This window comes from Liolophura sinensis, chromosome 8, assembly GCF_032854445.1.
Source record: "Liolophura sinensis isolate JHLJ2023 chromosome 8, CUHK_Ljap_v2, whole genome shotgun sequence".
NCBI classification, from domain to species: Eukaryota; Metazoa; Mollusca; class Polyplacophora; order Chitonida; family Chitonidae; genus Liolophura; species Liolophura sinensis.
This window is the reverse complement of record NC_088302.1, coordinates 38,352,651-38,377,895: the sequence shown is the minus strand read 5'-3', so window position 1 is coordinate 38,377,895 and position 25,245 is coordinate 38,352,651. Positions and strand designations below refer to the sequence as shown.

Here is a 25,245-nt window from a genome sequence, read left to right as displayed (position 1 = left end):
AGACTAAGCACTCCGAAGAGGTTCTGAATTTTGACTGGAGTCAGAAATGCCGTGAATTCACAAGGCGATTTTGGGCTTTAGCCCAAAAATGTTCTGTAAATCAACTTCTTGAATACATGCATCAAATAGATAACATAAGCAAATGCTGATTTTATGCTATGGTCGTACCATTTGTTTTGTGACCCCCCCCCCCTCCCCCCCACAAAAATTCAGCCCAAAATGACTTTGCCAAGCCACCACTAGTACTGCTAATTATAGAGCATATGTTACAGGTACTGCGTGAGTTGCGGTGCAAATTATAATGGTTAAGCATGTGGATGACCTAATCTTTTGTTGTTCTTTTCTTTCAACTTTGTTCTCCTATCACCCTAACTCCTCTGTCCGCATAAGCATATCCATTTACCCACCTGTAGCCAACCGTCAGAGGCTCAAGCTTGAAACAGACAAAGTCTAATAATAAGGTGCCATGTTAACAGGATTTCAAAAGGTTATGGTTAAAGGAATACTGCAACTTACTAGTTAAGTAGATCTGACTTCAGCAGTTGTGTGGAAGGTGGAGATATTGAGATTTCACAGCAATGCCCCTCAGAAATTGCCAGCCAGCCTTGTAGCATACCGTAGTTCAGCCGACCAATCATAGGACAATAATGATGATAAACTCCATCTGATTGGTCAGGCTAAGCTAGTGGTTGTTACATTATTTCCACATCATCATACGCAGCCTCGGACATGAGTGACCAGTTTAAACTCTCTCGCCTCTGATGTTAAATATCTGCATTGCTGCACATTTTTCAAGGTACCCTTTTCCCCTGGTGAATTAATCACAAAGGTCACCCTTGACACCATGACAATGTTAACCTTAATATATCTGGCCATAGTATTAAAGATTACACAACGGATAAAACACCTTTTAAAACTAGATTATGATGTCATAAACTCTCTTAAAACGTATTATACATAGACCGAGACCTTGTAGTTAGTTTGTTTGACTCGTTAACACAATAGATTTACTGCACAACACTAATGGTTCACCGCGACTTGGAAGGTTGCAAATTATCATGGCTCTACTCTGGGTATATCCATCTTCTAATAATGCTGTGCGATGCCAGCCGTGAAGCAAGAAACGTGACTGCTACAGCATGAACTAGAAGACGGACAAAAACGATAGAACTGAAGCATGACACATTTTGATCCTAAAGGCAAAGTACAGCTAGTAATATACACCAGGGCCCGAATTTATCAAGTAACTCAAAGACCTTTGCAACAAATTTCAAGTCCTTAAAAAGCCAAACTCAGAATAGGAGAGAACTCTGTGTTTAGTACACTGTTCTGAAGTATCAAGGTACAGGTTTTAAACTTTCTAGAGCCAAAAACCTTGATTTTTTAATTTCTCCCTTAAGTCTTAGGACGTTTGATAAATCCAGGCCCCAGGGTTCATGACCCTTTACTAGGCATTTATTGAAGTCCAATTAAAGAACAGAACATTATTCTCAAATTGACCATTCTTAAAAATTGAGGTTACAAAATAATCACCACAGAATCATGCTGTGTTAGGGTTAAGAACACATTCATATGATTTATAATGAAATACTTACCCTGATTCTTTTAATTTTTAGGACAGATAGTAGCACTCCTAATTGGACACAATTACATTTCTCTTCCAGTTTACTGGAAGTGAAGATATGAATATGTTGTTCATCAGACTGACTAATCTTGAGATTGAAAAAAAGGGAACTAAATATTCCTGCTACAATTACATGCATACTGTCTAAAAACAGCAGAGCACATGTCCCAAAAATCAAAAGAATTAGGGTATCATTTATCAATAACTTTTTCAAAATCACTGTCACTGAATAAAAAAGCAGATAATACTTAACCACAGCTATAGTAACAGTCTATATCTCAGTCTAGCATCTTGTTATACTGTGATGATAAAGCCAGTCATAGCAGCTAAATAACAATATCACCATAAGTACTGACCAGAAGCATGCAGACAAAACAGATGTGTAGATTGTCAACATAATGCCCAGACAGCAGTTTTAAGTCAGTCCAGGTATCAGTGGTATGCTAGATGACCTAAGATTCCCCCCCCCCCCCAAAATCGCATTTTTGGAAACAAATAAAGGTCATAAAACATTACTTTTGGTGCTAGATTTTACATTTTTTCAGTCAGTTACCATCATATATATACCTTACAAACAACCTACAGAAAACTTTTCAACAGATAAATCATAGAACTTTCTGCACAACGTAAACTTAAGGTGCTTATGATTATATGGAAACACTGCTGTCGTCAACCTACCCTAGCCAAACGTGAATGGTCCTCATAGGCTGGCGACACCTGTGTTTCCGCATAATCGTACAGTGCCCTTAGTCATGGACAAATGATTTTCGATCCATTACCATAGTATGCTGGAGCAGAACAGGTCACAAGTATAACAATCCTATAACACTGAAGACTTCAGCATTATTATTCGGTTCAATTCTAATATTTTACGTATATTTTTCAGAGTTTGCGGAGTTGTGTGTGATTAATACTCCCTTAACACGAATAGACAAGCCACAAGCATTTGCTTATCCTGCAGCAAAGAAATCACAGTCATCTGCAGTCAAAACATGTATGCTGTTAACGCAGATGTCTCTTTCAACCTTGACCACAGAAGTTGGGCTGTGTACAATTCTCCGAGTCCTGATCATACATTACTACTGAGCACTCCCCTTTAATCTACTAATGCTGTCAAACATAGCTCACAGGCTGGGTAACAATAGTGTTGGATCATGTTATTATGTTATTTAAGAACTTTACAATGTCACAGAAAATTTTAAACTGATACAACAGGCAATTTTCAATGAATGGACTGTAGTTTCTACGTGTGCTGAAAGTAAAATGGGTGGAAAAATCTGCTTAATATTATGAACTTTAAAGTAAAGCATAAATTTCACCATGAAAGGTCTATACTGATTACTGATAGGCTCATCCAAAAAACAATCAAGCAAAAAAGATAAAAACCAAGATACTTAATTTAAAAAAAAAAAGTGAAATACTTTCTGGACATATCCACCTCATTGAGAAAGATATGACATACATACAAAATCAGTGTCTGCATAGGTAAAACAGGTGCACTCTACAGCTAATCCAGGATTATCCTGATACAAACAATAAATAGCAAATAATAAAAATGTATAACTTTGTGTAAGGTCTGCACATTAGATGTGTCAGACTGAGCAGTGCCTGTACTCCCTCTCGGTTGGGAGGCAGCAATGATGTACCTGTAGGTCAGCTCTATTGCCCTCACCATGAGTACTGAGTGCTGAAATTCAGATGATTTACATCCACTTCATTGAAGCACAGTGATAATCTCAAGTTGACAGGTGTGTTCTCAGCTATATAGCACATTGTTAGATTCAATCCTGCACAGATCCTGTGCTCCTGCTGGACACCCCTTGGCTATAGCAGTGGGTCAGCCCACAGGTGGCTTGTATCTTCCGTTCCTATGGCATAGTGTGTGCAGCTAGGTAGCCTTTGTAGCTTTGGCTACTGTGTAGAGTAAATACCTCCCTGACTCTACAGTGCAGAAATTCTCAGATGGTTTGTCTCCCTATACTGCAGCACAGTACCTGGTGACCTGTGTAGATTTGACCTGCTACACCAGTTGTGTCAGTATTAATGATGTCTGTGGCTTGGGAAGCTCTTACTACTGCACAGTATCCATGCTGAGGTGACCTGTACTGTCTGATTTCCTGTTGTGATCCACGGAGGCAGCCATTTGAGCAGCAATATCAGCAAACTTAGCAGCATAGTCCATACTACTCTCGTTCAACATACACTGCAACGTCGAGTCAACCTGTCAATAAACACGACAACTCATACAACTATATATACAACTCATAGAGTATACAATGATATAAAATGCTTGTATCAAGTCAGAAAAACCAACAGGAATTCACTGTTTATTGATATAATGCACATTGAAGATATGGCTATTTATATTATTGGAGTTCTCCATGGTAATCAAGAACATTTCACTTATATAATGGAGTCCAGCACTGATGGAGAGAGGAAACTGGGCCGAGCCCGGGGGAACTCATGATCATTTGCAGGTTGCTGACAGATCTTCCCATGTATGACAGGGAGAAAACCATCAACAACCAGACTTGAACTCACATCAAGGATTTCAAATATGAAATCAAATATGTATGAGCTAAATGTTCTGTATGCCACGCTGAACTGATGCACTGCTCTTCTACATGTATGTAGACAACAGTACTGAAGGTTTAACACTAGAAATCAAACTTCCTCCTAACTATTTCCAGGAATGGCACTGTCAATGTTAAATGCCATAAAGGAGATTTTCAGAATGAAAGGTTACAAAGGGTTTCATGAGATTACACGAGACTATACAACATTCTAACATTTGTGACAAGACTAGTGATCTGAGGGACTGACTTCAATATTTCTTTTTCTGACATACAATGGTCTCAAAGGAAACATTTTTATAGTGGTCTTGAAACAAGTTATAACAGAACTTTGCTCTGAAGTTCTCCTTTAAGGTGGCCATATTATCAAGGCGTTTTGTTCTATACCGAATTCATAACAGTGCCAAATCTAAAATGGTTGCACAGTGTACATTACAACTGGTAATTTCATACTAAGCCAAACTGTTGTCTGAAGTCCAATGAGGTAGATATATCACACCTAATTTTCAGGTAGCAAAAACTCCAGGCTGCAGCCTGTCTTAAAAGTTTTCTGTCAACCTACCGAAAGCTGGAACTACAGAACGATTATGCACTGGTGAAGGTAAAACTAAGGAAATCTAAAGTATACGCCAACCATCTTGATGTTTTGAAATAGGACTTTTTACAAAAAAATTTTTTTCAAAACATGAATATCAATTTGTTTTCACTTCCAACAGATTACATACATCCATTCTGGAGAGATCCCTGGAGGTGTCACTGAACAGGTTTGGGGGTGGCACACCCATACTTGATGTCATTGGGATGTCACTAGACTGCTTCTCTGGGGACTCCAAAAACCCACTTAGAGAGATATCAGACACCTGAAAGAAAAGCAACAGTGAGATATCAGACACCTGAAAAAAAGCAACAGATGTCAGACACCTGGAAGAAAGAAAGAGTGAAATATCAGACACATGGAAGAAAGAATTAGAGTGAGATATCAGACACTCAAAAATCAAGCAAAAGAGAGATATCAGACACCTGGAACTAAAGCAAGAGTGAGGGAAAAAAACAAAAACAATTCAGACTATGTTCTGCCCAACAAACATAGTTTTGATGATGACCTAACGGACAAACACCTTAAGACTCACCTCTGGCCCAAGCCATGAGGAATCTGTACCTAGGTCACTAAGCTTGAAGGGGGACTGTCCTAGGGGTGGGTTGTTCTCTGACAAGCCAAATGTGGCTGGACTTGTATCTTGGACAAAAGTCTGGTTTTTCTCTACTGTGCTTTTCTCGGGAAGCCCTGGAAAATTTGGTTACCATCACAGAAGTTAACAATTCTGCTTATACTATTCTGTCATAAAAGAAACATTCTGAACACCAATTTGGATACAAATGAAAACTCAGTCCTTACAATTACATACATGTAGTCTAACAGTAAAATGTCAATTATAACTATTAAAATATGTAAACTGTGAAGAAAACATCCAGTAGAATTACTTTAGATTTCAATTCCTTGTTATCAGATATACACAGTTTTTGTTTTCTTCTTAACATTTCTTCAAAAGGAAAAAAAAAAACTCACCAGAATACCCAGAAGATCGATTTCCCATTGCCATATCTAATATCTTGTCTTCACTCCTTAAACCTACAAATTTAATTAACGTAATAATATCTGGAATAATATTGGCCACTGGTATTTCTTTATTTGCTTGGTAGTTTACCCCGTTCTCAAGGATATTTCACTTATAAGACTGCAGCCAACATTATGGTGAGAGGAAACCGTGATGAGCCTGGGAAAAACCCACGACAATCCGCACGTCACTGACGGACCTTCACATGTACATGTACAGCTGCTGAGAAAGCCAGCATTAGCTGGACTTGAACTCACAGCGACCGCATTGATGAGAGACTCCTGGGCTGGCGTTCTAGCCCCTTGGCCACAGAGGTCACTGGTAAGAAGACCTTGTGTCTTCTTTTATCATTATTAGACAACAGGCCAGATCATCATGGGGCAAGGAGGTTTAAACATTAAAAACAATAACATAAAACTGAAAGGATTCCGTACACTTATAAGTGAAAACTTCTAGAGAGTGCCACATAAACAAAAACTTCTAGAGAATGCCACATTGGCGAAAACTTCTTGAGTAAGGCATTAGAATACCAAATAAATGACAGCAGGCAGAAGGTACAGGTCTGACAGCAGGCAGAAGGTACAGATTTGACAGCAGCCAGAAGGTACAGGTCTGACAGCAGCCAGAAGGTACAGGTCTGACAGTAGCAAGAAGGTACAGGTCTGACAGCAGCCAGAAGGTACAGGTCTGACAGTAGCCAGAAGGTACAGGTCTGACAGCAGCCAGAAGGTACAGATCTGACAGCAGCTAGAAGGAACAGGTCTGACAGCTGCCAGAAGGTACAGGTCTGACAGCAGCCAGAAGGCACAGATCTGACAGCAGCCAAAAGGTACAGATCTGACAGCAGCCAAAAGGTACAGATCTGACAGTAGGCTTTACCTGTGGCAGGCTGTGCGAAAGACAGTTCCAATATGCTTGACATACTCGGGGGAGAGATAAGGGTCTGGGCGGCCCCACCTCCAGGAGAGGCCCTCAGACTGTTGGGGCTGCCAGATGGGGTCATCTGCAAATACAGGTCCTTCACATGTAAGTCACAAAACATACACACAACATGTACACTACCATGCCTGGTCACACAACAAATGCATTTCAACATCTGATGCAAACTGATTGGAATTTAAATGTCACATTTAAAAATATTTTGGTCTATTCCTTTTTGCTGTGCAACAGTCCAAGAACGTACCAAGATTACAGAATTAGAAGTCTTAGAAGTGACCGGGCTAGGTTTTTAACCCTTGTTTCCATTTCCACAGTCCAGACACTATAATCCCACTGCCAGGTGTGCTTCCGTCATTGAAGAGTCAAATTACCAGTAGATTAATTGACTTCATAGATCTATGAATCTAGATTTTGAATTCATTTGCATGTACATTTGATAAGCAAGTGAGATAGCCCCACAACTATAAGGAACACTGACAAAAAGAAATTGTTTTCTGTCATTAATTATTACAGTTTTGTCTTCTTTCTTAACCTGGCATTAACTGCTAATACATGTATTAAAGTGTTCACCATACCAATGGACTTGAAAGTGATGTTTGCACAGGTACGTCTGATGATGCAGGGGGCCCAAGAGTTCCTATAACCGTGAAACAGAATACAATTACTGAACAGATGTACTGATCAATTTATTTTGTTTGATATGTTTAACTAATGTTTCACACCATACTCAAGAATATTTCACTTCAACAACAAAACCCAACATTATGTTGTGCAGAAACCAGGTAGAGCGTGGGGAAAACCCACAACTACAAGTACATGCAGGTCAGTAACAACCCTTCCCACTTACGATCCGAGAGGAAGCCAGAATGAGCAGGATTTGAACTCACAGTGACAGCATTGGTGGACCCGAGTCAATGTCAATGTATTATTCCAGCAGAAGATTCTGTGAATAAATACCTTCACATAATCACTCATTCTGAAACCTGAATCCGAAGTTTGAATTCTGAATTTTAGTGATTCAACCATGAAAAGTTTTATAGAAATAAAGAAGTATGTATGTTTCTTAGGTGCATATGTACATGTCCAAACAAGAGTTCAGGTGAATACAGCACAAAAGGAAAATGGCTATCTGGTGACAAATGGACAAATGAAAGTCGTCACACATCACATCTGTGTATCCATGTATTCACTAAAGATTAAAACTTTCCGTGGAAAACAGTTGGAGTTACAGCCCAAACATGAAATCATATCTATATTTATACATAGGGGGAAATTGCAATCTTGTAAACCATGACAACTGCACAAATTGACAAATGTGAGTCAAGACACATCTTCATCTGTGTATGTATGTATCCAACAAAAATTAAATTTATAGCCTGGACACGAAATCATACCTACTGATATAGAATATATGGTTAAAATTACAATCTGGTAACTATAACAACCACACAAAAGTCGCGACACATGCACTCTATGCATAAAAGGAGTTATATCCCTCACACAAAATCATATCTATGACTATGTGGTTACCATGACAACCTTTGAAATGAACAAGTGTGAGTCGTGACACATCGTCATCTGTGTATGTATGTATCCAACAAAAATTAAAACCCTCCATGGAAAACAGTCGGAGATGTAGCCTGGACACGAAGACCAACAGGCGGATAGATGACGGACCAAACTGCTATAACATAATACACTCTGCCCATTGGCGGGAGGGTGGTGGTGGTGGGGGGGGGGGGGGGGGGGGGTGTAAAAATCACATAGGTCTATATTTACTCACTATTTTTCAATAGAGCTGCAATGAATTACCTCCCATTAAATAGGTGAGTTTTTAGGAGTACGTTGTGGTGAGGTGGGACCTCAGAGAATGGATAAATGACAAGTTTCTCAGTTAAAGTGGGATATGCTATTTGAAAACCTAGTTTTCAGGCACATTTTAATTCTGTAAAGCCTGGGAAAAACGTTATGTATGTTTTAAATCCATTTCTTACGTAATTCTAGCCCAAGTTAAATACCATAAACAGCTTCGGTGAACTCAGAAGCTGAAAAACATCTACTTCATTTAAGATCTTTTGACATTTCTGCGACCCTCAAAGGCCAATATAATTGTTTTTTTTTTGCTTACATTCTGTTGCTTAGAAAATATTTGTCATTGCTGTGACATAGCTTACATACTGCATGCCTTAGTAGATGAGGTCCCACTTCTTGTAGTTTCACGCCTTGAAAACTAATCTCATGTTAGTTCATAGTCACTGTCATGTAACAAGGGAGGTAATTCAGAGCAGGCCTATTGGAGAAATTACTCATTACAATATCCTTTACTGTGAGAAGCGGGCCTCATTAGAGTGCCAGTTTCAAAATCGGGATAACCATCACTTTTCCATAGAAATAGTCTTAATTAGCTACAAAAATGTGTTGGGATTTTTTATGTTCATATCTTAGTACTTTGTGCTGCTTTAATGTTGAACATTTCAGTATTTCACACAGCCAGGATCAAAAATCTTACCAGGATAAATTACACAGATTGCCATAACCCTGCAGTTGGAGGCAGAGAAAACCTGACAAAGCCCAAATAGCAACCACGATACAGTGCAGCTGATACAAGACAACTTTCTCGATCGGTCGCAGGACTGGAACGACATCCCGTTGGTCAAAGGTCATATGGTTGAGCCAAGAGCAACGCTTTGGTAAAATGAACCACTAAGGACTTCAGGTTCAATTCAGTCAGCAATCACAGATCAATAAAAAATGAGGATGGGTACATTAATGAATGACTGCACTGCTCACCTTAACAGCAAGACAAATGCCCTTACACCAAATCAGCAAGCATGCCAAGCATAGATACATGTATGTACAGAGTAAACATGAATTTGTCCTGCAATAATAAGTCAAAAGACACTGACCAAATTGTTTTTCGTTTGGGGGACCCACCAGTGAAGTCCACTGGATATCATGGAATTATGATAAACGTGGCAGAAAACTATTATCCGACAGCCTTCCTACTCTTGTCAAATTGGTAGATGTCTTTTAAGTAACACTATTATCATTACCAGTGGTTACACTTTCTGGATACAGGACAGATTCTTGTGTTGAAGATTAGCTGAGACCACTCCAGGTTTCAGACCAGGGAAATGAGAGTCAGTCCCCAAGCTAATGAAGTGATTCATTCATTCATTCATTCATTCATTCATTCATTTCTGATCATCCATGTTCGTCATGAAGTCTATCAGTCAGCTACCACCTGTTATTGTGGTCTCAGTCAATCTTCAGCACTAGAATCTGTGCCATATCCAGAGAGTGTAATCCCTAATAACAATAACTCTTCGTTCTGCAGAATTTTGGGGAACAAAGGTATGTACATGATTGTAACAACACCTTTTTGGTCAAAGTTGGCCGAAGAAATTTATTGCACCAAATAAATAAATAAATAAATAAATATATAAGTAAGTAAAGGAAAGGATTCCCAAAAAATCTTTCTGAAAGTACCTTGTGGAGAGGTATTGGGTAAGATTGCTGCCAGGTCCGCCTCAAGCTGACAAGCAAGGGAGCTATCACTCTGACATACATCTGTGAGGAAATGGGAAAAAATAAGGAGAAAAGTGCCAAGCAGCCAGGTAAGATTTAACCAACAAGAAATAGTCAGTCACCAGCCAGAAAACATGCATGAAAGATAAACAATGCTAGCAGGAGTTTGTAGGTGATTATATTGCATGCTGTCACAACCACAGAAATGTTATTTGATGAAACATTTCAATTAGAAGGAAGGTAAATGTATGTATAAATGCAAAATGTAAACTTAGAGAAAACTATATACAATACTGAAATGGAAAAATTTTCCTAAAGAACACAATAAAATTTGAACACAAATGCCTACCTGTTGGTGAAGATGTAGACACTGTTGTTGATGCTGGAATAGGTAAGGATGGGACTGCATTAACTAGTACTGGACGGGGGGCAGCCTCCAGTCCTGGGAGGCAGGTGGCACCATCAAGCCCTGGGAGCTGGTTCACTGCCTCAAGCCCCGACAGCTGGTTAACACTTACAGCATCAATAGCTGGGAGGCCTGGGGCTACCTCAACCCCTGTAAGGCGGGGTGTAGTCTCCAGCCCAGGGAGACGGGGAGCAATACAAGGTGTTCTCACAGGGGCAGGGGCTAAAGTTGTAGCGACAGGTTGGCTCATAGGGAGAAACTGTGCTGTGCCCGCCATTGTGGATGTGGGTACCATAGCAAGAGTCATTAACTGATGCCCTGGGACATGCGCCTTTGGGAGTAAGCGTCTCTTCACAATCATGGGCTTCCTCAAGGGAGGGCGGTTTCTCTTGTAAGGACCACTCGCGCTCAGCAGCATACCTGCCTGCTATAAAAGATAAATCAAAGTATGGTCTTATTCTTGCTGAAAATTGTAATATTTTTACGGCAAAAAGAAAAAGCTCTAAAAAAACAAGCCACAAAATATTTATTTGATTGCTGTTTTACTATATCTCAAGATATTTCACCTATACGATGGTGGCCAGCATTATGGTGAGAGGTAACCATCAGAGCCCGGGGGGAACCAACAACCACCTGCAGATTGCTGCCACACTTTTCCACTTATGGTGGGAAAGGAAACCAGCATGAGCTGGACTTGAACTCTGGACTGAGTCACTGTGTCATGATGGGGTGCTAAATCCCTCAGCCACTGAAGCCTCTTGCCACAAAATATGGAGGCAGGATATTTTTCTAAGAATTTGAATGTAGCACTATGTTACAACATATTAGTTCCTACTGTTATATCATTCTGCACTTAATGTGATGTCACTATGATGAGCTAATATCGCAAAAATGGCCTGCTGCTCTTATCCAAATAAAGGTCAACAGCCAATAACACACTACAATCATGTTTAAGGGCGATGAAATAGCTTACGTGTTCACATTTTTCGTTCTGTGAAGTTTTGAAACTTTGATATATGGCATACAGTACACCTCAGGCTAAAAGTCATTGTTTACCGCTCGTATTACGTTCCGAGATACTAAATAACGTTTTGACACGTGACAAACCCTGTACTGAGCTGTGTCACAGAACTGCTGAGGCGTGTGGGAGTATCATCGAAGGTGTGAATATAGTTCTGTCTATTGACTTATCCTAGCTAGTTTGGATGCGAAGGTGCAGTCCCTGTATATTCAGCTATGTGAACATATGCCAGCCATGAAAAACAGAAACTTTATCTTGCAATATGTAACCTACCTCAGCAAAACAAAATCAGTTCGACTTGATTAAGCGATTTATTTAAGCTGGGACTAATATAACAATCTGTTATGCCAAATAGAACCTCACAACAGATATTTTATAGCAAACTCGACAAATCTTCGCATAAACTTTACAAACAAACCTGACTTTCTTGTGAATAAAGCAGTACCACATAGGACATGGTCCCAACACCAGCAGGCAGCACCCACAACATGCCTCCCACATAGGACATGTTCACTACACAGGCAGGCAGCACCCACCACATGCCTCCTATGCAGGACAAGGCCCCAGCAAAGGCACGCAGCACCCACCACATGCCTCCCACACAGGACATGGCCCCAACACCAGCAGGCAGCACCCACCACATGCCTCCCACATAGGACATTGCCCAACGCAAGCAGGCAGCACCCACCACATGCCTCCCACTTAGGACATGGTCCCAACACAGGCAGAAAGCACCCACAACATGCCTCCCACATAGGACATGTTCCCTACACAGGCAGGCAGCACCCACAACATGCCTCCCACATAGGACATGTTCCCTACACAGGCAGGCAGCACCCACCACATGCCTCCTACGCAGGACATGGCCCCAACACAGGCAGGCATTACTCACCACATGCCTCCCACATAGGACATTGCCCAACACAAGCAGGCAGCACCCACCACATGCCTCCCACATAGGACATGGTCCCAACACAGGCTGAAAGCACCCACAACATGCCTCCCACATAGGACATGGTCCCAACACAGGCAGAAAGCACCCACAACATGCCTCCCACATAGGACATGGTCCCTACACAGGCAGGCAGCACCCACCACATGCCTCCTACGCAAGACAAGGCCCCAACACAGGCAGGCAGCACCCACCACATGCCTCCCACATAGGACATTGCCCCAACACAAGCAAGCAGTACCCACCACATGCCTCCCACATAGGACATGGTCCCAACACAGGCAGGCAGCACCCACAACATGCCTCCCACATAGGACAAGGTCCCTACACAGGCAGGCAGCACCCACCACATGCCTCCTACGCAGGACAAGGCCCCAACACAGGCAGGCAGCACCCACAACATGCCTCCCACATAGGACATGGTCCCAATGCAGGCAGGCAGCAGCCACCACATGCCTCCCACATAGGACATGGTCCCTACACAGGCAGGCAGCACCCACCACATGCCTCCTACGCAGGACAAGGCCCCAGCACAGGCAGGCAGCACCCACAACATGCCTCCCACATAGGACATGGTCCCAACGCAGGCAGGCAGCAGCCACCACATGCCTCCCACATATGACATGGTCCCAACAAGGGTAAAAACGAAAGATATCTGTCCACTTTTAAGGGAGATGAAGAATGCACAGCTAGTTTTAGCAGTCATGGTGATCCATTACGAATCTCAATGGCAAATCACTACTTTAAAAGAAGATTGCCACGTTGTAATCAAAAAGTCACACATCAGTCAGCACTTAGGCATAACAATTATCGGCCAGGTGTGTGTGATCAGTCATAGTGGACGGATCAGTTGACTGAATGTCCTGAGCTCTCTACAGGCCCTCTACGAACTTTCTAAAAGACCTCAAGGATCGCACTAGTCTCCTGCCTGGTTTTGATTCTTAGCCTGAACTGTACTGTGCTCAACAATTCATCTGACTATTTGCAACATTTACCTAAAAGCAAAAGATATTTGCAGTTATAATATTTATAAATTATCTCTACAACCTTAGAAAAAATCTTTAAAGGACATAAATAAATGTACTTACAGCTGCTGCAGCCTGTACATTAATCCTTCCTGGGGTGGGGAGCCTGGGAGGCGGAATCCCCTGTGTGAGTACAGCTGCCGGTACCCGGAAAACAGGGTCCCTCGTCTCTGGGCTGGACGCCTGAAACACGAGCGTCAAATCTAATGTGGAAAGCCCCAAGTTCTCAGTTGAACAGAGTCAATGTTTCTCGTATAATTTGGTAAGAAATCTATTTAAATTATTCATGTACACGTATCAAAAATAGAGAAACAAAACAGAACTGACTCCCTCAGTTCCATAATACATGTGAGTCTTATTAGACTGAGATAGAGAGAGAGAAAAAAAGCCATTGCTTTAAATACATTATGATCCAACAGATTTATTAATGTTAATGCAAATGTTTATCCAGAAGTTTATTCCCAAAAAATAAAGATAGGGAAATTAGGAGAAAAATTGGAAATGAGACAGCCTTACATCAAATTCTGGTGAAATTTATGTGTTCAGGTACTGATTTTCAGCATTTCATCCTGCATGTGTAATTATTCGTATCTACCTCATGAGAGGAACAAAGCGGACAGTTCCAAAACAATGGCTAATACTCTAAATCCATTAGAAATCCTCACCCTGGCCTTTTTAGCACTTTTATTGCTGGGTGATGATGTTGACTTGGCAGCTGTACCCTTGGCAGCACACTTGGTATTGTTGGATTTCACAGTGGACACCCCTCCTAGGATAGGGGCTGAGCATTTCTGACACAGTGTCTGAACTTGGCCACCAATTGGCTTCTGCTGTGTGAAAAAATATAACATTTCTCAGTATTGCACATCAATGTACTTGAATAAAAACGTCGTATGTTTATCCTACTTCTCACAAATATACTTCTAAGACTTAAGTGACTTAGGTCCTTCTTGTTTAAGCCATGTAAATTACATACTAGTATAAGCCAACCTATTCTGACAACTGCATTTAAGTGAATTTTTAAGGCCTATTGGGTTTCGTTGAACAAATTATCACTGAGTGGAGTACCCTGTTTTACACGTTATCATCATATATACATGTACCTTACTGTTCTTTGATGCAGATTAAAGATATTACAATTTGAAGGAAACATGTTACAATGTGAAGCACAACTGTGTCATGTAAAGACAGCTCCATGTATAAAAAAAACAATAGCGTGTCCAGCCAAAAGATGCAGTTTCTAGGTCATTAGACGACAAGGGGACATTAGGTGTTTGTACATATACTGTCTTCTTATGGCGTGGGTGTAGCTTTTGATTGGGAGATATTTACCAAGGTACTGCCGTAAGTCAATGAAGTGACATTCAATACTGATGACAAAAAACCTCGGACAAATCTGTCCGAAAATAATACACCCATCTCCCATTCATATGTTCATAAATGTACAAATGTGCACATCAGCCTTTTTAAACAACGAAGTCAAACATTATTCTCACATAGGGGATTTGCACACAGCCTGTCGCTTTGCATTCCATGACACTACTACACCAAGCACAATGGCAACCAGTTCAAGTATAGAGGGCTGTTTCTCCAAGGAAAAGTTTTTGCCTGTCGGAAGTACTAAGCCGGCAACTGTTATCAGTATGCTACACTATGGTCATCTGATTAGGTTGGAGAAACGTTATGACCTCTTTGAATAATTCCGCCTTATGGTCCAATAATATTTTTTTTCTTTCTTACTCCTCTTCATTATTACAATACATTTATCACCGGACACTTTCCTAGGGGTAGTGGAGACCAGGGGTGTACGAGAGTCTGGATATTCCTGGTACATATACCACTGGGACTGATACTTACGGATTCTTGCTTGAGTTTGGAAAAGTCTGTGAATTCTGTGGTTGCCAAGTGGACCAGTCTCCTCAGAAGATTGGTTAGTTGCTGCAAGGCTAGGACACTGGCAGGCTTAATCTCGCACCAGTCATACTCCACTTTCAGCTTCCCACCCTCCCCAAACATCAAGTACAACTCAGCCAAGGTGAGGCTTTCACAATCACCAAGTGACCAGCCTTTACGTATTCTGTCCTCATAGTCCACCTTGTCCAGCACTTCAGGGAGACCATCAGTTGTCTCCCCTTCTTTTGAAGTGCCAGACAGAATGTCAGTGGCATTTTCATTATGAGTCAACACTTTTTGACTAGCACTAAAAACATTGTTAACAGATATCACAGATTTAAAGGGCACTTTGTTCTCGGCCCCGTTAAGCGCAGAGGCCAAAGTCTCATTTTTACAAGAACTTGAAGCTCCAGTGTCTGAGGTGCAGGAGAGCACAAAGTCATCAGGGAACATGGCATTCTCATCCTCCAGGATGATTCCTGGACTCTGTAATACTGTGGAATTTGGAACTATTTTCTTCGTCTCAGGGGAGGTAACTGCACCACCTTCTGCACCAGACTGCGAATTCTCATTTTTCACTCCCATCCCATCCAACTCAACCTCCTTCTGTACTGTTTTGGGACCTGTGAAACAACAATATTGCCTGTTATCATGATCTTTCTAATACAACAGTTCATCAAAATAAAACTGTAAGCGGTTTCAGCCACTGTCCAATTCATTTCTTGTCGTAACAATTTCTTTGCTATATCAAAAATTGGAAAAAAACATGCCTATTTCTAACCATACAGCTAATTTGGGATATCATGGACAGATAGAGAGACAGAGAGAGAGAGAGAGAGAAAGAGAGAGAGAAAGAACAGAGATTTGCAACCATCGGCCCAAAATAAACCAGAAAACATCAACGTTAAAAAAAAAATCCAAAGTACAATGTAGCTATGATATCATATATTCGACCAATTGTGAATTTCCAAGGATCCCGACAAACAATATTTAATTTTCAACACTACAAATCATCTTGTCGGTCACAATATTACTGCACCACTTTTGATTCAAATTCATCATTATGGTAATTAATAGATGTGAAATCTGATGAATTTACAATATTCTCCACCTTGGATGCTGTGTGTGAAGTACACAAAGATTGACAATGACTGCAACTATTCATTGGAGTAAAGCTTGACCTTTACAAAACTGCATTACACAGACAGATCAGGAGGATGCTACAGTATGAATGTATCTCCTCCACAACCTAAGCTTGCAAGGGCATAAAAACAGAAAGAAAAACATCCAAATATTACAAGGCTTTAAGGAGGAATGTCTCTATGGGTCACAACCTAAGACTTAAAACATCCAGATTATGAAATAATGTTCAAGGTAAAGCACAGTAACACTAGTAGCCTATATGATTTCGTATCAAAAATAGTTAGAAGAATAAACCCAATACCCACCAACAAGACCAAGGACATTTTCTTTGTAGCTGTCAAAGTGTAGCTCTGGCCTAACTTGCACTTGAGCTGTCTTGAGTGAAACTGGGTGGATATGGCAGTCTTTGTGAGGGAACAGTCTCAGCTGTTTGTTAGTGGCCTCTGGGGTGTCCAAACTCTCTTTCTGACATGGTCATCAAGGACAAATATGAACAGACGGTTAATGCCAGGCCAAATGGCCAGCCTAGGAATGAGGAAGACTATGCAAGGTTCACACAGGTGATAAGAAAAAAATTCCAGGAATGAAAAGACTAACTTCAACAACCTACCAGGATTCAAAACCGAAGCAATACCTTTACCCCATAACTTCCAGCATGGAAATATTACATATACTCTTGTCTTTTTGGCCAACGCGAGTTGGGCTGTTTGTCAGGGCTTACCTCCACTATCACACATATACATTGAATGAGTTAGCCTTTAGCTGTGGGGAAGGCCGTGAGTTTATCTACGCCCCTCTTCAAATGATCTTTAAATTCCTGCATTAATGGCCACTTGTCGCAAAACTTACATTTCCTGGGCATTTTTCCATGTACTAAGAATGGTCAACATAATCCGTATCATACACAGCAGAGTTTGCAGAAGCATCAAGTCACGATAGCAAGGCATGCGGCTATACTATAAGTATCCATGCTCATGGGCCGCAGACTTGAGTCACATACATGCCCCTGGAATAGTAATACTAAGGTTCTTCAAGACACGAGTCAACCAAGTTGCAGCCTGTAGCGCAGACACTAAAGACGACTTGGAAAGTAAACAAGGCACAATTAAGATAAAACATGAAAGATTTTGTACTGTTTTATTCTTTCACACCGGTCACATATACTTGTCTCAAATCCAAGCACTTTCATGGGTCTTTACTAGAAAGCAGTAAACTTCAAGCATTTTCAAGGCCTGGAACCAAAAAAAAAAAAAAAAAAAAAAGAACACTCTTCAAGGTTTTCCAGCAGCTGTGTGAACCCTGACTATGATGTCTGTATACATGTACTATCATGGCATGTAAAATCCCAAAACTACTTTCACAAACCTTGACACATGACAGTGATGAGCTGAAATTGTAAACAGTGAAAGTAATATTTAGTGATGAGTAAAAAATGGTAAACAGTGACAGAGAAAAAGCCATATATGTCAATGCATTCATATAATACAGATGAAAAATCACTTGTCACACATGCTGGAGTACATGTCATTAGTGATCCATCATCTACACGTAGTAGATAAATACCCATATCAAATCTTCTGCAGACAGAATTACATGTGCATGGATTGGTAACAGCGTCTATCATGAAGTTTTCATAGAAATACTACAATATTTCACTGTTAATAGCATTTTCAGAAAAGAAATACCACCAAACGTCACTATCAGCTAAATAACACAAATACTAACATGCAAACTTTAAAGGATACAATGCGTAAGCGCTGAGGTTTCCATTTCTTCTCTAAAAAGGCAATGACGGCAGCAAGCCTGTGGCTAGCCTTGAGGCTGATCCTCAGTCTGGGGTTTTGAGCCAGCTCCTGGACCTGTGACCATGCGCAGTTCGTTCGTGCTACAACCTCCAGCGATACTTTGGCAGGCACTTTTGGCGAGTTGTCTGCTTTTGGCTCTACAATTAGAACACCACAGGGTTTGAAATTGACAACAATATGATTGAGCTATGACTGTCAGGAATAAATGACCATTCAGAAATAAACCCATCAGAAACAGGCAACAGGAGGTATGTAATTCAGATCTTCCATTAGTTTAGCTGAAATCTCCTTTACAATAACTTACCAAGAATTTATGTTCACAAGCAATATTTTGACCAATTTTAAAGTTTAACATTTTGAAATTTTGACTTATGTCTAAGATCGTTTCGTGTTCCCAATGTCTGAACTGCAGACAAAGGCTCAATTCCATGGCTCAGTTTCACAAAGATGTCGTACATGTACGATAATCACACATGGTGCAGTAATAAAGACATACAAAATATTGTATGACAAATGTTCAATAAAAAAATGTTGTACGCTACTCGGTGAAACTTGTCCCAGATCTGAAAAGGAGGACTATGAATAGAAATAATAAGTCAAGTTCTCACCTTCAACACGATTCAGCTTCTTCAAGGCATTACATACAGGTGTGCGGACCCTAAAACACACAACACAAACCATCAATGCCATGGTAATACAACAGCCAGTAATAGCAACAACTGTATACTCAACATAAAAAAGTCAGCATTTATTGTCAAAAGAGAATGAATTTAATGAAATGTCAATTAACTATTTCAATCAAGACGAAAGCTTCTTTTCAACAAATGGATACACCAAAAGTTGTGGCTATCACAGAGAGCACAACATAATCTGCATATAGGGACATGATTTAGTCTTTGCCAAAGTCACTGAATTTGGTTAATAATAAGAAAAGTATTTTAGTTCTTGAGCAGTATTCATTACTGACACATAAAGTATGTGACAAGCTATATAATGTGTCTCGACAAAGTGCACCAGGATGGTATTATGACAGTTAAGTAACAGGGACTCACCTGTGATTCTTTCCCTTGATTCTCACATATGTACTTCTGCAAAACAAAGCACATGGAATAATGAGTTATCTACAATAAATTGAAAGCTTTCATTCTCACTGTCAACTTTTTCAAATTCTACTTTTAAGACATTATTTTACTTTATTTGCTCACCGAAGGGGGAAAAAAAAAAAGTATATTAGATTTGATATGTGATTAATGTCATGCTTAAGCATATTTCACTAGAGCAAAATGAGTCATTTTTTTGTTCGGGGGACAATAAAGTACTACTGGCTTTTGATAATTAAGCATTTAAAAATGTTTTAATACTGAAAATACTGTAAATGATGTAAAATTTCTCCCGTGACTAAAGTACCTATTTCTGCGGATTCTGAAAGTTTCATTGATCATAAAGATGTGTATTAGGGTTTGTGTGGAATGAATGAATGAATGAATGCTTGGGATTTAATGTCGTACTTGGCAATTTTTCAGTCACATGATGATGAAGAGTCATGATGTGTGTGCTCACAAGTGCCTTCTTGTGGCAGGGCAAGTCCATGCCTTCACTGAAGTATCATGCCGAAGACACAAGACATGACACCCCCACACAGTCACATAATACTGACACCAGGCCAATCAGTCGTGCTTCCTTGCTCTAACCTCTCAGTGCTGAGGGCCAATCAATGCTCTAACCATAAGGCGGATGCATTAGGCCACCGAAGCGGTTCTGGTTTGTGTGGAAGGCAGGATGATATCCTACTGTATAAATGTAATTTGGGGTTCCAAAAAGTAATATTTGATGGCATTTATCTGCCTTTGAAAGGGAGCAATTTTTTGGGACATTTTCATATTGTATCTGTTCCTCCACAGTCTGCACAAAACTTACCCTTTATGTATCAGCTGATTTAATTTGTGAAGATATCTCTCATCCACACCTACAAAACCAAAACAAAACAAATCTCAGGTTTTATAGCAGAAATATTCACTACCATCAGCACAAACTACTAAAGTAATGCTGGCAGATTAATCAAGCCTTAATTTTGCACCAAAAAAAAATGCACTACTGAGGTTTTCTCTAACCTTTAGTCATCTATGTTTCATATCTTGCAGATTTACCATTCCACACAGTAAACTAGTAAGCAACAGTCATTATTCACATGCAAAGGGGTTTAACTGTGTTTTGTGTGTAACTGTGTTTGTAATGTCGTATCTCAAAACGTGCATATTCTCTAGTACAATTTCCTACAGTGATTCCTCAACCCCTGCAGCGTGATTATGCATCGCTTTAATTTGATTTTGGAGACAAAACCACACTTCAGGGCTTAACAAAATGTATAACTGTGTCAGTCTACACAGAATAATGCCCTCAGAACATGCTTGAATAAACATCTTGCAAATATGCGAAAAGGTTGAAGACATGCAGTACCGGTGACCACTACATTTCAGAAGGTAAACTTAATCAACAGAAGAACTTAAAATGTCTTGAGTTAATACCTACATAGTAACTTATAAAGCAGACATGTCAGTGTGACTTACTTCCACCTATTCGCTTCCGCATTTCTCCATAGTTAATCAGGCCATACAGCTCCTGGATTTGTTTTTTCACTCCTGGAAAGACACATAAATAATACCTCAGCCTAATCTTTTACTCATTTTTCCGAATTTACATTTCGTTTATTTATTTATTTTTCATATTCACATATATTTTAGGTAGAGAACTCTAGGTGTTGTAAAGATGCTGTAAAAGACTTGTCAATATATTGTGCCAATTTTCTTTTTCTACCCTTCATTATGGAAAATCAGATACAAACCATGCAACCACTCACATTGCTATATGACAATATCTCACAATAACTCCTTTGTGTTTAAGGAAAAACAGATTTACTTTTGATCGTACTTCGCTAACAGTTCACATGATACATACCGAAAGATTAAGATTTAGCTGGCAAGTCACAGCATAATTAAAAGTACCTTCGCAGAAGTGGATGTACTTTGATATCTTGTGCCATGTCCTGTAGTAGAAGTGGCGTACTTGGTCCTTATTTTTAATCAAAGCAGGCGGCACTCCTCTCCTCTTGCACTTCTGAGCAATAAGTCCTTGAATAGCATCAAAGTCTTTGCCAAACTGAAAACATATCATTCATGATACAGACACTCCATCTTTTTTACTTTTAGTTCCAATGAAACCCAAATGAAAGTAAAAAACACAAATTCATTTATTTTAGTTGTCTGGTTCATGTTTCACACCATACTCAAGAATTCTTAACTCACACAATGTCAATCAGTTTTATTGGCGTAAGATAACAGTGTGCCCAGGCCAGGGTAAACCTACAGCCTTTGGTAAGCTTTCCCGTGCCAGTCATACAGATTTGCTTGCCATAATCATGGAAGAGAAATGGCAACCAAAACTAAATAATCAGCATTACAAAAATTAGAAATAAAATCGGCATAATTGAAGAATACAAAGTAAGCACTACACTAATGTAAAATCACATCACAGGAATATTTTGTTCTTCTTGGGCAAAATTTTTGAAGTCACACCTAGTGTCTCAACCTGCTTATAGCCCCAAACCGCTCGGCCTACATTATCAGTGACAAGTAAAATTTATTTTATTGGTGTTTTACGCCGTACTCCAAAATATTTCACTTATACGACAGCAGCCAGCATTGTGGTGGGGGAAACCCACGACAATCTGCAGGTTGCTACAAGCCCCCCGCCTTCCCCCTTACGTACAGCCAGAAAGGAAACCAGCAAGAGCTGGATTTGAACTCACTGCAACCATATTGTTTGATGACACACACTTGGGTCATTGCGCCATGCTAGTGTGTGAATCATCTCAGCCAAAGAGGCCGCCTGTCAAGTGAAAAGATTACCTCCCAGCATGTCAAACTGGTTTTGTCGCAATAAATCTTTGTTTTATCTTTTAAATATTTACCTCATACAAGCCATCAAAAAATGTTTTCTTGTCTGCATTTCCCCACAATTCCCACTGACGTTTAGTTTTTGTTTCAGGGGTTCCAGTTTTTGTTTCTTTTGTGGCTGTAAAAAAAAAAAAAAAAAAACAAAGCCGAGTTATAGGGCTTATGAAAAATATGAGTTCCACATGCATATACCGGAAGTTGGGATTAGAACCCTGGTGGTATACGGCCTTCATGCATGAGCGTTGGGTGAATGGAGCTTTTTCTACCCCCAACTTCCGGTTTATCCGCAAGCGCCACCACCCAAAACTCTCGAGAACTTGTATCTCTCATAGGCCCTATTGAGAAAGTTGTGCTTTAAATGGACATTGCTACATATTTTAAAATCTGATCAATCAAAAAGATAATGCCATAACTAAGGAGTTTATCTTAATGCTTGGAATGGTATGCGAGTGATAAATTTTATACTCTAAGAACGTACACTTTACTACCAACACATACTTGGCAACACGCATAACTGTAAATGCCATGTCATTTGGGTTTAAAGTCTTAGTTTAAAATTAAACACAAAGGAGAAAGACACACATCTCAGCAAGGAAAATATGCATGTTGCCATAACAATGTCAATGTTTATAAGTCACACTGGCACAAAACTAAAAGTTACAACCACAATAAAATGAAACTAGATCATCCCTTGTATACATGCAATTAGCACTTGTATGTATAAACATGCATGCACAGCTAGGTAGGCCTACCTGTTTTTTTAACAGGAGAGGGGGTGGGGCTTTGTGTATCTCTGCGTGGCTTTTTAATGACTCTGGTACTCGATCGTGTGCTCATGTGTGTTGGTACAGGCATTACTGGTGCCGGAAGCCTGCTATCCACCTCGTCGATTTTTTCCTTTTCCGTGCTCGTCCCGCTGGCAACGATCGCATCTCCCAAGTCACCTGCTCTTTGCGGGACTGTCGCCGGCAGAGCAACAGACTCTTTTGACGTACCTGGTTTTTCCTCAATACCCACATTGCTGTGGTCCGTTGTCATACTAAAACAAGATTATAAAACATTTTTCATTCGATCAAAATAATCCCCACACTAACCGTTTTGTCTACTTATCAAATTCAATATGGCTGACTGCGAACGAAAACTTACAGCCCTCCCAACGCTACTGACGATAACACGACTAGCGTTCATAATTTACACTATCCCGTAATGACATAGAGTGAAGGAGTGAGTTTTCACCTTTTGTCAACGATGTCGTGCTAAACCATGAATTACTACACACGGGTTACGAGAAAAACAACAACGAAATTCGGGCATTTCTTCGACCAAAACAATCAAAATGGCGCTGATGCAGTGTTAAACAGAGAGCTGCGATTTACCGAACTCCTTGCTTTTCCCTGTTGCCGCATTCGGATTGTGAGCTTTTTCTCCGTTTTCCAACTGGCATGAGGGATTAACTTCAAACTTACAGCTCCTTATTCTAATTTACATTTCTAACCTCTTCCAAAATTTAACTCTGCCTAGCCTAGTAAAGGGAGCCACGGCTCCTTCGGTTGAACATTTGAATGCTGATACATTGCATTAGTGGCCTTCGCACGAGGCTAATGTCAAAGTCGTATGTTCGTGTGCAGGAAAAAAGCTTTTGAAAAACCACTAACACGCATTAAAAGTTTCTTCTAACTCCAGACCATTATGTACAGATAACCTGCACTACAAATGAACAAAAATTAAATTTTATGCGGAATGAAACGAAACTCACATACATATCATGAAATTGAACATGTCATGTGACCACATACAAACTCCTTCTAAGAAGATATATACGCTCCCAAACTTCACAGAAGTGGCAAAATAAAGCCCAGGCAACACAACCAGTCATACACCCATTCGACAGACCAACCTAACAACGTAAATTAAAGACCTAATGTCACACGATTTTTTTTTTTTCATTTTCCAAATAATCAACTTACAGGTGTTCGATCGTTAGGCAATGTACGTGATAAAGAATTTTGTGGCCTATAACTAACCAATCTGAATTGCTACTGAAGAAAAATAAAAAAAAAATAAAAAAAAGACAAAATGGTGCCACTCTACACACAAAAAATCAACAATGGTCAAATAAGCTAGGTTATATCCACTGAATCAAATTATTTCAGTAAAGTCCCCTTAGACGCTACTTTGACACAACATGCATTGACATTATTTCGAGATCATAACCATTATTTCGTTATTTTGTATAAAACTGTGAATTGGGGTGGGCACAGAAAAAAACAACTAAATTTTATAGGCTACATATGCCTACATATGTAACTGATATAATGAACAACACATCAGGGGTATATGTATAGGCTACAAGAGCCGCTGTCAAACGCAGACAATTTACAAACTGACTTCAGACTTGGATGGTAATATTTGTCCACATTAGTCTGCCATACACTCTAGCTGGAGGAATGTATAGAACTTCAACAATGTCAGCAGAGACAAAAGGAATACTGAACATACAAGAAACCATAAACAAACTCAAGTAACACTCCCCTGTACATACCAACCCGGCTGGAAACCGTACCTCATTCGGGATCGCTCATATGTTTTGATGATGTCTGGCGGGAAATATCACAAGGGAATCCCGAGATGTGATTGGTTGACACAGTCATGTGAAGGGAAAACACCTTGTGTTCATTCCCACCTACCACAGCCGCGTGTGTAGAATTTAGTCATTGTTTTAATTTCAAATATCTTGTTTCACGTAGGTCTTGTAATGTATTAAAGT

General features: G+C 40.0%; 1 protein-coding gene across 4 annotated transcripts; it reads right to left on the bottom strand.

Annotated features, from left to right (window-relative positions):
- Positions 1-201: 201 nt before the first annotated feature.
- Positions 202-25,061, bottom strand: LOC135472675 (protein cramped-like). Of its 4 annotated transcripts, none has more exons than XM_064752290.1 (21): positions 25,042-25,061; positions 23,231-23,517; positions 22,493-22,596; positions 21,528-21,681; positions 21,093-21,164; positions 20,443-20,491; positions 19,578-19,613; positions 19,134-19,183; positions 18,466-18,662; positions 17,026-17,185; positions 15,542-16,200; positions 14,350-14,514; positions 13,748-13,867; positions 10,630-11,113; positions 10,242-10,322; positions 7,328-7,389; positions 6,693-6,816; positions 5,765-5,827; positions 5,328-5,482; positions 4,923-5,057; positions 202-3,845 (listed from the first exon to the last, which is right to left on the bottom strand). In XM_064752290.1, exons 1-21 carry the CDS (start codon positions 25,044-25,046, stop codon positions 3,696-3,698), a joined length of 3,312 nt encoding a protein of 1,103 aa, XP_064608360.1. In that variant the 5' UTR covers positions 25,047-25,061; the 3' UTR covers positions 202-3,695. The 4 variants fall into 4 exon arrangements, with proteins under 4 accessions (XP_064608360.1, XP_064608358.1, XP_064608359.1 ...); XM_064752288.1 differs by lacking the exon at positions 25,042-25,061 and adding an exon at positions 23,855-24,026; XM_064752289.1 differs by lacking the exon at positions 25,042-25,061 and adding an exon at positions 23,855-24,026 and having other exon boundaries at positions 14,350-14,511.
- Between the last annotated feature and the right edge of the window lie 184 nt (positions 25,062-25,245).

What these genes read in the sequence shown, in the direction of transcription:
- LOC135472675 (XM_064752288.1), bottom strand. Translation starts at nt 23,922, where the DNA reads ATGCCAGTTGGAAAACGGAGAAAAAGCTCACAATCCGAATGCGGCAAC. An exon ending in GTACATCCACTTCTGCGAAG is followed by an intron (nt 21,165 to 21,527) that starts GTACTTTTAATT and finishes GTGTCTTTCCAG; the next exon opens with GAGTGAAAAAACAAATCCAG. An exon ending in AAATGTCCTTGGTCTTGTTG is followed by an intron (nt 16,201 to 17,025) that starts GTGGGTATTGGG and finishes GTTGTTTCACAG; the next exon opens with GTCCCAAAACAGTACAGAAG.